Source organism: Erinaceus europaeus, chromosome 10 (genome assembly GCF_950295315.1).
Source record: "Erinaceus europaeus chromosome 10, mEriEur2.1, whole genome shotgun sequence".
NCBI classification, from domain to species: domain Eukaryota; kingdom Metazoa; phylum Chordata; class Mammalia; order Eulipotyphla; family Erinaceidae; genus Erinaceus; species Erinaceus europaeus.
The window spans coordinates 28,362,133-28,375,346 of NC_080171.1; the positions used below are offsets into that span (position 1 = coordinate 28,362,133).

A 13,214-nucleotide genomic window follows, 5' to 3' on the forward strand; every position below is an offset into this window, starting at 1 on the left:
AGACCAGGCCTGGGGTGTGCCCCATCACCTATTCCATGCTGGTCTCAGGCTCTTTCTGATCAGTCTTGGCATAAAGGAGTCAACACTCCAGGGCCTGGCACAGAGTAGAGTGGGACCTACGTCAGTGGAGTGATCTCAGTGGAGAAAGTGAAGGTGGTGGGAAGAGGTTCCCTTCAGAGGCAACAGCAGAGAGTGGACCAGTACTTCTCTCCCCGCTGCCTGTGGTCTGCGTCCTCTCCTACTCTGAGAATGACCAACCTTGAGGCCAAAGGAGAATGGGACGACCCTTCCTGAAGTGGCGCCAGGCCTGATCAGCAGAAGGCAAGGTCCCATTCTCCTAGGAAACAAGGGCCTCTGGGTTCTGGAGGTGGCTCCACACAGGCTCTCATCTTAGGGTGATGGAAGCATGAGAAGGTGTGATTAGGATAGGGTGGTCTTGAGTTGGCCAGCCCTTGTGAGTGTGGAGATCTTGGGCAGAAGGGAGACTGAGATGGGCTGAGTCCATTCCACACTGAAGTGTTGGTACCTTGGGTCAGGGTCAGGAAGCAGAGACCAGTCAGTGCTGGCTGCTCCTCCTGGAGCAGTGAAGTAGACCCCAATACTTACTTCCCTACTCCAGCTGACCTTTTAGAAAGTATACACAGGGTTCATCTGGGCACTCAGAGCCCCCAGAGGGAAGACATCAATCAGGAGGGGCAACAGTAAGGACAGTGCACACCCTAGGGCCTCCCCTATACCCCACATCTCATCAAGGGTCAGCTTGTAGCCCATGCCCTGGGGCCTGACCACTGGTAGGAGCCTAGTAGGGCCAGCCACAGACCCTCAATCTAAGAGACCACTTGGGATCACTGGGTGTATCCCCTGCACAAAGCCCCAAGCACTCAAGCCATCCACAGTGATATGTGCTGTTCACAGCCATTACAGATGATGATAGCACATGCCTGAGGTTATGGCCACAATGACTGGAAGGAAGCCCACTTAAACCTGATGCCTCCTCCAGCCCCCATGGCTGGTATCTATGGGTCTCCCCTAGTGGGCACCAGATACCACCTGTGGGTGCAACCTGCCTTAAAGGTGCCTTGCTTAGGAGGAATCTCCTCTTCCTCAGACAAGAGCCCAAAACCAGAGTCCCCTTTAAGCCCACCACTCTGACTCAGTTTCCCTAGGAGTCTGGGGTCAAGATAGAACCCACTGAGTCCAAAGAGGTGAGGAACCCAGAAGCTGCTAAATCTGTTTATTGGATGGAAGGGAGACCCCTACCAGGAAAGGGAGAGAGGCGGCCCAGGGATACCCAAAGCTCAGGAGAGTGGGGGGTGCTGTGGGTCTTGAGGACTTGAGGTGATGAGGTCCACTGCTCCAGGATGCCCCTGTAGACAGGAAAGGCATGGTGGTTACTCCAACCAGCCACCCCAGCCTACATACATAAGCGGTGTGCCCCTATTGCATCATCACCTTTAAGGTTAGTGCAGGTTGATTTCTTTTTTTTTTAATTTATTTATTTTCCCTTTTTGTTGCCCTTGTTGTTTTTCATTGTTGTTGTAGTTACTATTGTTGTTGATGATGTTGTTGTTAGATAGGACAGAGAGAAGTGGAGAGAGGAGGGGAAGACAGAGAGGGGGAGAGAAAGACCTGCAGACCTGCTTCACCACCTGTGAAGGGACTCCCCTACAGGTGGGGAGCTGGGGGCTCGAATCAGGATCCTTACACCGGTCCTTGCACTTTGCACCACATGCGCTTAACCTGCTGCACTACCGCCCGACTCCCGTGCAGGTTGATTTCTGCTGTCACATCTGTGGCACAGCCCAAAAGGTGTCATAATAGGTAAATTTACAAGCATGGAGTCCCAAATTCAAATACCCAGCACAGTATTTGCCAGATGATATTATGGTGTTTTGTCTTTCCTAGATCCTTTTTTTTTTTTTTTTTTTTTTTTGCCTCTGGTGTTATCACTGGGCTCAGTATGCCTGCACTACGAATCCACTGCTCCTGGAGGCCATTTTTCCCATTTTGCTGCCCTTGTTGTCACGCTTGTTGTAGTTGTTATTGTTATCATAGCTGTTATTGTTGGACAGGACAGAAAGAAATTGAGAGAGGAGGGGAAAATAGAGGAGGAGAGAAAGATAGACACCTGCAGACCTGCTTTACCGCTTGCGAAGTGACCCCCCTGCAGGTGGGGAGCCAGGGGCTCAAACCAGGATCCTTACACCAGTCCTTGAGCTTTGCACCATTGGCGCTTAACCCGTGGGCTACCGCCCAGCTCCCCCTAAATACTTTTTAAAAGTCCATTACTGCCTCCTTAAACCCCAGGTCTGAGGTACAACAGCTCAAGGCCACCCACCTTCTCAGGGGGCGGAGGCCCTGCCACACTAGGGATTTCATTGGACAGCAAAGACTATTGAGGAAGACTATCTGGCCCCTTAGTGCCAAGGCTACTATGGCAAGAAAACTATCAATGGCCACAAACTCAGGACCAGCAGCCCAGGAAGTGGAACAGTGGCTGGAGCACTGAACTCTCAAGAATGAAGTTTGACACCTGGTATCCCATGGCCAAAATGCTGCTCAGTCCTTTTTCTCTCTCTCTCATTAATAAATAATTTTTCAATAACAGGACCAGACCCACATCTTTCACAGCCACCTAGAGGGGTCCACAGGGTGCTAGACTCTTCAACCTGCATTTTTTCATTTTTGAGATAATCCAGAAAGGGGACACAAATAGGATAGGACTCCTGTCCTGTCCTCAGAATCTTCCAGAAGGTGACCATCACAATTCCCTCCACTCCCTGCACAACACATGAGTGAGACATCTGCAGAAGCACCAAGTTTCTCAGCCACATCTCAAACCAGTGAAAAGTTAAAACAAGCCAGAGACCCCAGCATGCCAGTGGACCAACAGCCAGGACAGTCAGGGACAACAGAATGACTTAACATAAAGGAATGACAGATCCTCTACCAGGAATCAATACAGCTGTGCAGACATTATCTGTCAAGAGAGGTGACTAGGCAGCTGCCATATCTGTCATCTACAGCTTCAAGTAGGTTCCAAAATTCTTAGTGATAAACTCAGGCAAAGGAACTGGTGGTTTTCTGATGTCTAGCTTGGGAGATGGTGTCCCCAAGAGCCTATTCCATCTCTGTGTCCCCAAGGCTCCCAGAGCCCTAGCCTGTGATAGGCTGTGAAGGAAGTGCTCCTCTCTGGGCCTCAGGAGCATGAGGACCAAGGCATCAGCAAAGCAGGACCCAGTGTCCCAGGGACAAGTCAAGGGCTACATGGACACAAAGTGCGCTAGGTCAGTGTCCTCCCAATATTAAATAAAAAAGGAGGAGGAGGAGAAGAAGAAGAGGAACACAAGTCAGCACACCCAAAACAATGGGGTATGGCTGCAGCCTGGTAATATTGGCATGTGCAGAGATGGGGGGCAGTGTGTGAAGGAAGCCAGACAGGTGGCCAGAAAGCTGGACAAATAGAAGGAAGAGTTACTCTGTTCTCACATGGGAAGGGCCACTGTGGGGCTCTGGAGTTGTTGGGATGTCTCCTTGTACCCCCGAGGAGCAGGCATCTGTGGAGAGAAATCATAGATGAGAGGTTGGGTTGGCTGGGACTACTAATTGGATTCCTGCTGCTGGCACCCATTGGGTGAACTGGGCTGCACCAGGGATGACCCCATCACCCCCCCAAAGGTGGGGCCTAAAGAGCGTCCCCTCCACTGCCCAGAACCTCTCCCATAGAATGTGTTGGGGGACGGAGGGGCTAAGGGATGGAGGGGCTGGCAACCCACTCTTCAAAGACCTCATCCTAAAAAATAAAATAAAATAAAATAAAATAATAAAAAATTAAAAATTAAAAAAAAAAACAAAACAAAGACCTCATCCTTTATACTCAGAGAGTGAGGAAAGGAAGGTCAGGGGTGGGGAGCTGGCTGAGGCAAGTGGGGGATGCTCACCTGATTTGGGCAGCATGACAGTCATGTCCTCTGGCAGGCCCAGAGTTGGATAGAAGTCCTGGAAAGCCTTAAGAGCCTGTGGGCTTGCGTCCTGGGTCCGGCCTGGAATAGAGAGGGTCCCTGTGAACTCAGTGACTCACAGATGCAGGGGAAGAGGGGTTAAGAAGGATGGGAGAGGGTGTCTCTTGGAGCAAGTAGGCCACCTGCAGTTGGGCAGGTCTACACAACAGGAGGGCACCCATCTGGCTGAGGAATGGGGGGGAACCTTTTAATTCACACAGAAGCCTCTTAGAAGTTGAGGTGATAGGAGTTGTGCAGTAGTGCAGTGGGTTAAGCACAGATGGCACAAAGCGCAAGGACCAGCGTAAGGATACCAGTTCGAGCCCCCAGCTCCCCACCTGCAGGGGATTTACTTCACAAGTGGTGAAGCAGGTCTAAAAGTGTCTGTCTTTCTCTCCCCCCTCTGTCTTCCCCTCCTCTCTCCATTTCTCTCTGTCCTATCCAACAATGATAACATCACTAACAAAAACAATAACTACAACAATAAAACAACAAGGGCAACAAAAGGGAATAAATAAATAAATATTTTTAAAAAAGAAGTTGAGGTGACCAGGTTTCCTGAAGTGACTTCCCTATAGGCATCATTTCCTGTAGCAATCAAGGTCCCACCTCCAGTCTCTCCACCTTAGAGAGCCCCTGGCCCATTCTGGGGGGGGGGGCAGAAATTAAAGCAAAACAGGGTATCTGCCCTGTTTCAGGGTGCCAGCAGTTAAGCAAGCAGGATTGAGCCCCACACTAAGAAGCCACAGGGGAATGGGCCATCAGAAGCAATCCCAACCCCAAGGCCTGCACCACCCTGGTGCCTCCCCTCCACTCCAGCCCAAGATTGGGAGTGCATGAGAGGATGAGGGCAAGGGAGAGGAGAGGGACAGAAAACACAGGCAGGTGGGGGTCTCACTGTAGAGCTGCACCATGGTGCTGAGGGCCCCCTCCAGCTCCTTGTAGATGTAGATCACAGCAAAGGAACTGTAGTCTGTCTCCACCACACGCACATCCAGGTAGCCCAGAGCTAAAAAGGAGATGGCTGTAGAGAAGAGCCAGGGAGCACAGGCACCCACCCCCACCCCCCACCACACACACAAACACACACACACACACACACACACACACACACACATACACACACATACACACTGCCCTCTGTGTGTGGCTGTGAGCTGGGACAAGGCTCAGATGGAACAGAAGTGAAGAAGCAGGGGGCATTGGGATAGATGGGCAGGAGATGGCAGGGAAGTGGGAGGATTCTGATTAGAACAGTCCCAAGCCCTGGGAGAAGCAGCATTAGCACCCCAAAGACTGTAGGTAGGACATACCTGGGACTTTGAAATGTCCCTGGGAGCCAACCCTCAGGTATTCAGCTTCTACTCGGGAACAGCCCTCAGGCCTGTGGGAGCACAGGAATTCACCCTCGACTCTGGTCGTACCCCCAGCCCCACCCTTGATATGCTCACCTTGGAAACTCCATGTGCACATCCAGGTCACCCTCTGCCCTAGCAGTGACTGCTCTGGTGGACATCAGCAGGTGGTCCTTCTTGCCCAGGAAGACTTTGCAGTCGGAAGCCATAGAGACCACATACCACAGGCCTGAGAACTGCAGGCAGCTCAGTGACTGGCCCTGGGACTTAGGCTGTTGACTAACTCCCAGAGCCAACCTCCAGAGTGTGTGTGTGTGGGGCGGGGGGGGGGGGGGGGGGTGAAGACCATCAGGTGGCACCACTACCATTCCTCACCTGAAACAAGGGTCAGTAACCCACACCAAGGCTGTATCGGGGTCCCTGGAGGTGCTGTAGCTGTTACCCTGTGGCAGTGGTTGCCAGCTGGGATGCAGCCCTGGTCCCACCCTGCACCCATAGCACAGAGGCCTTGGTACCTTTTGGGCATCAAAATCCAGCTGCAGCAAGACCTCAGCCCAAGTCACATAGGCACAGAGCAGCAGTAAGACCTGGCCCAGCAGGATGGACCCCATCCCCACACTGTCCCTGGCCCTGAGCCTGGCAACCCTACAGTCCCCTATATAGTGCAGCCCAGAAGCTCCTCAGAGAAGCAGGTGGGAGCGGAAGGCATACCAGCCGGAAACACCAGGTTCCCCCTTTGTTCATTGTTTGGCACAATCGCTTGAGTGTCCCCACCAGCCCCAGAGGTCATTTCCTGGAGGGCTCTGGCTCAGCTGACTTCCTCCTAGGAGGATTACCTCCCCCCCCACCCCCACCCCAGACCTGCCAGGCAGTCCCAGGGGCCCAACAGAGAACTCCAGGTGGCCTGTCTGTCTGCCTGCACAGTACCAGGGCACCTCCACCACCTCCAGCCTATCAAGGCGGCTGGGGGCTTTGAGGCAGGGTATAGAGGTGCCTCTGAGTAGCAGCCACCAGCCTCTTCTCCTCATGGCTCTCTGTCATTCACACACAGTAGTGGGGTCACTAATAGGCAAACCTCAGGGGGATTAGGGAATCACAGCCACCTTATCATAGGTTGCATAAGCTGTATGAGTGTGCACGTCGCTCCGGAGGCGCCAGGTACTGATGAGGGTTGCTGGGCTGCTCAGGCCTCTCCAGGTGACCTCTGGAAGCCACACCAACAGTTCCCAGGACACTGTGAGGGGCAGCACATGGCTGTTGGTGGAGACAGTGACACAGATGCTACCCACAATGAAGGAGGTTCAGGAAGGGAGAAAGCCCCTACATCACATCAGTAGAGAAGTGGATGGAACCACCCACTATAGGGTGGTTCCTGTTTGGAAGTGCTGGTCTTGCTCTCTTTTCAGTTGGGATGTACATGAGAATGCCCCTGTAGGCTTTCGCAGATCTAATTTTAGCTGTTTTCATATTTCATTTTTGCACTTAGGGCACCTCTATGACTTCCTATTGGGTGAGAAAGTTCCTTGGGGCATGGAAGCAGCTAACAGAGAAGTGGTAGCTTTCCCCACTGTCTCAAGGGCAGCCCCATGTCCTCTCTCTTCCCCACTTCCTACACCTGTTCTCTGCATACTCCAGGTCAGTCATCCACATGCCCCACCCTGACCCTCCACCCTCAAATTGCATTCCAAATACATCCCACTCACCCAACTCTAAACATCACATCCAAACATCTGTTGACAGAGCCTAAATGGCCTGGTACCATAGATCTCCAATGGCTTCTGCAGTTACATTTGCTGCAGTTACATTTGCTCAGGAAAATATTTGGTGGACTTCCTTTGCCTCCCATTCTAACACCCAAAACTATCAGTGTAGCCTTAAAAGTTACCCCCCAGTTACCATATGAGCACTAACCCTTAGCAGATACTATACATATAGCAATTGAGAGGGGAAGCAGAGATAGAGGAGAAAGAAAAAGAATCCTGAAGTACTGCTTCACCACTCATGAATCTTCTCCCCTGCAAGTGGGAACCAGGGGCTTGAACCCCAGTCATTGCACCTGGTAATGTGTCCGCTCAACCAGGTGAGCCACTGCCCAACCTAACAGAAGCACTTTTGTAAGGCTGGTCCCATCATTCCAGGTCAGCCAATCATCACACATGAGGCCTACAAAGACTAGGCAGTGCTTCACACTCAGCTTAGCAGAACCAAAGGCCTAACCTGGGTAAGGTTAGTGACCTGGCCCTTCTCGCCTGGGCCCCCACCACAAGAATGTCTAGAACCATCCTTCACTCTGAGTTCCCACTGCAGGGACCTCTGCTAGGACCTTGCACAGGGATCTCTGTGTGTCTCCTGGCTAGCACACCATTGTGCTCTCCTGCATTTTATTTCCGGAGCTCTTTCTCTGGGTTTGTCAGCTGACCTGACCAAGTATAAACTTCATAGGAGTTTGGGGATTAATTTACTGAATAATAACCCGATACATCACTCTGTAGTTCTTTACAAGAGATTTATTAACTTGGCAAAATACTACCCCGACAAATAACAGCCTTGGGGGCTAGGCGGTGGCGCACCCAGTTAAACACACATAAATTCTAAGCGCAAGGACACCCCCACCCCCCTATCCCCGCCTCCCGCAAGGATTTTGCTTCAAGGCCCCAGCTCCCCACTTGCAGGGGGACCCTTCACAAGCAGTGAGCAGGTCTGCAGACATCTATCTTTCTCTATCCTCCCCTCCCCTCTCAATTTCTCTCTGTCCTATCCAATAAAAAAATAAAATAAAATAATGGAAAAAATGGCCCCCAGGAGCAGTGCAGGCAACGAACCCCAACCATAGAGCCAAAGGCGAGGAGGCTCCGCCTCTCTGGCGCAGGCCACGCCCCGCTCCTATACTTTGGGGTTCTGCTCAGGCGCACTGGCTCCACAGCCTAGACTCCACCCCTCCTTCCCGCCTAGCCCAGCACAGTCCCGCCCTCAGGCCGTGCCACGCCCCCTCTACCTGATCCTGCGCAGTTGCCGCGCGCCCCGCCTGCCATGGTCAACTTGGGCCTGTCCCGGGTGGATGACGCAGTAGCCGCCAGGCATCCGGTGAGAAGACCCGTCTGGGTCGCGGAACCCTAGTCTCAAAAGCTGATCTGAGCGGAGCAGGGAGCTATGTAGCGGGGGGTGTCCTCTGGTCCGTCAAAAGGGGATCAAGGCGGGACTCTTGTTAGAGCGGCCAAAGGTCCAAGCTCCTGAGACCTCAGGAGTGGCAGGAAGGACAGAACTGAGTTCTAACCCCTTCTCCACTCCAGGGCCTAGGGGAGTATGCTGCGTGCCAGTCCCGCGCCTTCATGAAGGGCGTTTTCACGTTTGTCACAGGTAGGCTGGGCCCAAGGGTCCTCACTCTCATGTGTCGCCCTCACTGCCCAGCAGGTGGCGCCAGATCGCCTGCTGCAGTTGGCCCTAGTGCCTTGCAAAGCCGCTGATGTGGTCCTGTGGCTTTTGGCAGGTGCTGGGGCGACCTTGGGCCTGCAGATGTTCTTTCAGAGGAAGCTTCTATACCCTTTTCAGTGGAGCGTGCTGGTAGCTGTGGGTGTGTACTGAGCCTGGGGCCCCTGAAGCATTGTTACCAGAGGTAACCCTAGCTTTTCTGTAAGAGTAGGTTCCCACTAGGGTGGGGGACTCTAGTCACAGGGATCCCCATCTCCTGGGATGAAACCTCATTCCTCAGTGGCTGCCCCACCATCATCATCTGTTCAGAAGAAGCCTCTGCCCATGTTCCCTTTGCCTGTGACATGCAGAGGCCCAGATGCTCAACACAAGCCACCCACCCCCTGCTCCTCAGTCACAGGTTCAGTGGCCAGCTACTGGGTGACCCGAGTGGAATCGCAGAAATGCAGAGATCTCTGGCTCTTCCTGGAGATGGACCAGCCCAAAGATACGAGCACAGGTGAGAAACCCAGCGGCAGTGGAAGGTGGAACATAGGTGTCTCATGTTTATGTCCTTCAAGCATTAACTACCTGTTTAGTATTATGCCAAGATCCAGGACACAGGTTAGATAGGGTCTTCCCTCTCCCTGACCACCAGACATGTGGGCATGCACAGCAGACACCTTCCAGAGCCCAGTGTGCAGAAGAGGGGAGAGAGGGATAGGTAGCCCAGGTGGGGGGGGGGGGAGTTGCTGCAGAGTGAGAAATGGGCATTCCAAAAACACTAGAGTTGAGTCCCTGCACCAGACACCTGCTCAGGCCTGATCCCTCTTGTCTCAGAGCTTGCTTTTTGCCACAGTAAAGGGAGTATAGCTTCAGTGATCCCACCCTTGTTTCTTACAGATCACCGCAGCTAGGAGAGCTCCAGCCTGGACTTAGAAGACCTGGGGCCTGAAATTCTACCACACAACCCTTGGCACCTCTACCCCCAGTTGGCCCTCCCCAACCCTAAGGTGTCCCGCTGTGTCCCCTGCATGTATATGTGACTAGTCTGCCTGTGTGATTTTTCTCCTGTCCCAAGCTAGGACCCTACCTATAAATCAGCCCAGAAAGTGTGATTCCTGGGGTGCTGACCTCTTATAGGGCAGTGAGAACATGACAAGAGTATGAGCACCAAAGAGGAATATGGCCTGTTAGACACATGCATTTGGGGAAAATGGCTCTGGGTTGCCTCGTGGATGGAATTTCTCTCAATAGCACTGACTTTCTGGCCCCTGCATCCCCCTTGGTGACAACTGCTGCATGGAAAATAAATAAACACCTTTCCCTTTCCCCCCTCCTGACTCCTAAAGAAATTGGCAACAAGTGGAAGTTGTAAGATGAGGGATCAAATGTCACCTTTGGGCCACACAGCTGTCAGTGGAAGACATGCCAGGGGAGTTCTCACAGTGAACCTCAGAAAGATATACTCCCCCTGACAACCCTCTGTGGTCACCAAAACCTTTGACTAAGAGTCTGCCTCCTACAACTTGGCATGTAGCCCATGGCCTGACTCCCAAGAGACAAGGGACAGGAAGTAGCTATATCCACCTGCCTTTCATTGAAAATGCATCTGTCAGATAAAGGGAGTCTCCCCCAGGGGAAGAGGGAGGAAAACCAAAGTTAGCTCACTGGAGCTCTGTATCCACATGGTCTGCTGCCACAGAAGCCCTCTGAGAAGAAAGGCAGATTTATGAAGCCTGGGCAAACCCAGCATCCCATGCAGTCAGCTTCCTGATAATCTGAAAGCACCCAGCTGGCACCACCCCTGGTCCCACGCCTCTAGCCTGGCAGTCATTCAAAAGAACATTTTTTTGAGTGCCTTCAGTGTGTCAGGTGGATGGAATTTCTCTCTCAATAGCACTGATTTTCTGGCCCCTCCATCCCCCTTGGTGACAACTGCTGCATGAAAAATTAATAAACACCTTTCCCTTTCCCCCCTCCTGAGTTATGGGTGACATAAGCAAGCTTGAATTTTTGTTTTCTGTCATGTAGAAGTCTAACTGGGTGGGCCAGAGCTAATGTGGAGTCATAGGTCCAGGCTGTTTCCCACTGCAGTGGAAAAATCCTACCTCATGGTCCCAAGAGACTATGCCAGTTCCAACTTTTTTTTTTTTTTTTTTTTGCCTCCAAGGTTATTGCTGGGGCTCAGTGCCTGCACTATGAATCCACTGCTCCTGGAGGCCATTTTCCCATTCTGTTGCCCTTATTGTTGTTGTCATAGCTGTTGTTGGATAGGACAGAGAAATCGAGAGATGGGGAAAACAGTGGGGGAGAGAAAGATAGATACCTGCAGACCTGTTTCACTGCTTATGAAGCGACCCCCCCCCCCCCATGCAGGTGGGAAGGGGGTGCTAGAACTAGTCGTTAGGCTAGTTCTTGCATTTTGGGCTATGTGCTACCACCTGCCTCCCCCCCCCTTTTTTTTAATCAGAGAAAAAGACTGATACAAAAGAAAATAGAAAAACCAGAGCACTACATGGCTGTGGTTTATGTTGATGCTAGAGATTGAACCTGAGACCTCAGAGCCTCAGGCATGGAAGTATTTTGCATATCTATTATGCTATCTTCCCAGCCCCCAACCATTGTGTCTTCATCCCAGTCAACAGGAGAGACCAAGGCATTTTATCACTTCTGTTTATATGCCATTGGCCAGGATAAACTCATATGATGAGTCTAGAGCAAAGGGCACCTGGGAAGACAGTCATGCTGGACCCACTAAAATGGGATTCTAATTAGAGGAAGAAGAGAGATTAATAGATGATACTGCAGGAGTGGAGGCTCTGCTTAGCTCTATTTAGCCCATGTTTGTGGCAGGGCAAGCCAACCCCGAGGGAGGATTAACTCTGTCCGGAGATGACTCATCCAGAATAATACCCACTTTCCCAAGTATGAGGACCAGGATTAGAGCCCCAGGCTTACCTCATGGGAACACCATGCAGAGGGAAAGCTTCACAAACAGTGGAGCAATGCTGCTGCCTTCCCTCTCTGTCTCCTGACAAAAAGAAGGGGGGGGTACAGCTGGTTGAGCGCACAAGTTACAGTGTGCAAGGACCTGTATCCAAGTCCCTGGTCCCCACCCGCAGGGGGAAATCTTCATGAGTGATGAAGCATGTCTGCAGGTGTCTCTCTGTCTCCCCCGTCTCCTCAATTCCTGGCTGTCTCTATCCAATAAATAAATAAAGATAATAAAAAAATGTTAAGGGCAGGGGTAGATAGCATAATGGTTATGCAAACTGATTCTCGTGCCTGAGGCTCCAAAATCCCATATTCAATTTCCCATACCACCATAAGCTAGAGCTGAGTAGTGCTCTGGTAAAAAAAATATATATATATATATATATATATATATATATATATAATTTAAAAAATGTCAGTGGGTGGCCTAGAGGGAGTTGAATTGTTATGTGGAAAACTGAGAAATGTTATACATGTACAAACTACTGTATTTTACTGTTGACTGTAAACCATTAATCCCCTCAATAAAGGAAAAAATAAATTATGCAAAATACAAAAATTAATACAGTGGATTCACATAGGTGAAAAGCCCCAGAGAAAACCCTGGCAGCTAAAACAAAACAAAAAGACTTAAGACACATTTTTTAATATTTATTTTATTTATACATATAAGAGTGTTTCCAGTTAGAACCTGAAATTGGCATATTGCACCAAAGTAAAAGACTCTGGGGTGGGTGGGTGGGGAGAATACAAGTCCATGAAGGATGATAAATGACATAGTGGGGGTTGTATTGTTAAATGGGAAACTGGGGAATGTTATGCATGCACAAACTATTGTATTTACTGTTGAATGTAAACCATTAATTCCCCAATAAAGAAATTTTAAAAATAAAAAAAAAATTTAAAAAGAAAAGTTGAGAGAGGAAGGGAAGAGGGGAGAGACAGACACCTGCAGCCCTACTCCACAAAAAAAAAAAAAAAGAAAGAAAGAAAAGAGTGTTTCACATGAGGCAGAGAGAGAGAGAAGCCAGAGACCCAGTACATGCTGTGCTGGGATTGAACCAAAGCTTCAAGCATGATAGATAGTTCAATGCTCTTTTGAGTTGTCATTTCCCCAACCACAAGATTAACTCACTTAAAACTCAGTGATGGGACACCAGATAGTAGCATACCCAGTTGAGCACACATACTACTATGCACAAGGACCAGGGTTCAAGCCCCTGGCTCCCACATGCAGGGTAGGCATTTCATGAGTAATTCTTCTTCTTCTAGTGTTTGCCCTTCTTCCGTAGCTAGTCAACAGCATCAGGTTGAGCCTGATGTAAAGTTTCGAGACCTCCTTTGAATCTGGAGAGGTGGCAGTCGTTGACTATGTGGATCATAGTCTGTCTGTAGCCGCAGGGGCAGTTTGGGTCGTCTCTGGCTCCCCAGCGATGGGACATAGCGGCGCACC

The 13,214-nt window shown here is 50.8% G+C and overlaps 2 protein-coding genes across 2 annotated transcripts; one reads left to right on the forward strand and one right to left on the reverse strand.

The window, feature by feature from the left end:
- Positions 1-1,211: 1,211 nt before the first annotated feature.
- Positions 1,212-6,078, reverse strand: LCN15 (lipocalin 15). Its single transcript, XM_016187381.2, has 7 exons — positions 5,872-6,078; positions 5,453-5,592; positions 5,315-5,385; positions 4,900-5,010; positions 3,942-4,043; positions 3,490-3,557; positions 1,212-1,367 (listed from the first exon to the last, which is right to left on the reverse strand). Exons 1-7 carry the CDS (start codon positions 5,965-5,967, stop codon positions 1,299-1,301), a joined length of 657 nt encoding a protein of 218 aa, XP_016042867.2. The 5' UTR covers positions 5,968-6,078; the 3' UTR covers positions 1,212-1,298.
- A 2,226-nt stretch (positions 6,079-8,304) lies between these two features.
- Positions 8,305-11,229, forward strand: TMEM141 (transmembrane protein 141). Its single transcript, XM_016187443.2, has 5 exons — positions 8,305-8,440; positions 8,647-8,713; positions 8,844-8,927; positions 9,180-9,284; positions 9,668-11,229. The coding sequence occupies exons 1-5, from the start codon at positions 8,387-8,389 to the stop codon at positions 9,679-9,681; spliced, it is 324 nt and encodes a 107-aa protein (XP_016042929.1). The 5' UTR covers positions 8,305-8,386; the 3' UTR covers positions 9,682-11,229.
- The last annotated feature ends 1,985 nt before the right edge of the window (positions 11,230-13,214 follow it).

What these genes read in the sequence shown, in the direction of transcription:
- LCN15 (XM_016187381.2), bottom strand. Translation starts at nt 5,967, where the DNA reads ATGGGGTCCATCCTGCTGGGCCAGGTCTTACTGCTGCTCTGTGCCTAT. An exon ending in TGGATTTTGATGCCCAAAAG is followed by an intron (nt 5,593 to 5,871) that starts GTACCAAGGCCT and finishes AGCTGCCTGCAG; the next exon opens with TTCTCAGGCCTGTGGTATGT. An exon ending in CCCACAGTGGCCCTTCCCAT is followed by an intron (nt 1,368 to 3,489) that starts GTGAGAACAGAG and finishes TCCTGTCTACAG; the next exon opens with GGGCATCCTGGAGCAGTGGA.
- TMEM141 (XM_016187443.2), top strand. Translation starts at nt 8,387, where the DNA reads ATGGTCAACTTGGGCCTGTCCCGGGTGGATGACGCAGTAGCCGCCAGG. An exon ending in CGTTTTCACGTTTGTCACAG is followed by an intron (nt 8,714 to 8,843) that starts GTAGGCTGGGCC and finishes GGCTTTTGGCAG; the next exon opens with GTGCTGGGGCGACCTTGGGC. An exon ending in GAGCGTGCTGGTAGCTGTGG is followed by an intron (nt 8,928 to 9,179) that starts GTGTGTACTGAG and finishes CCTGCTCCTCAG; the next exon opens with TCACAGGTTCAGTGGCCAGC.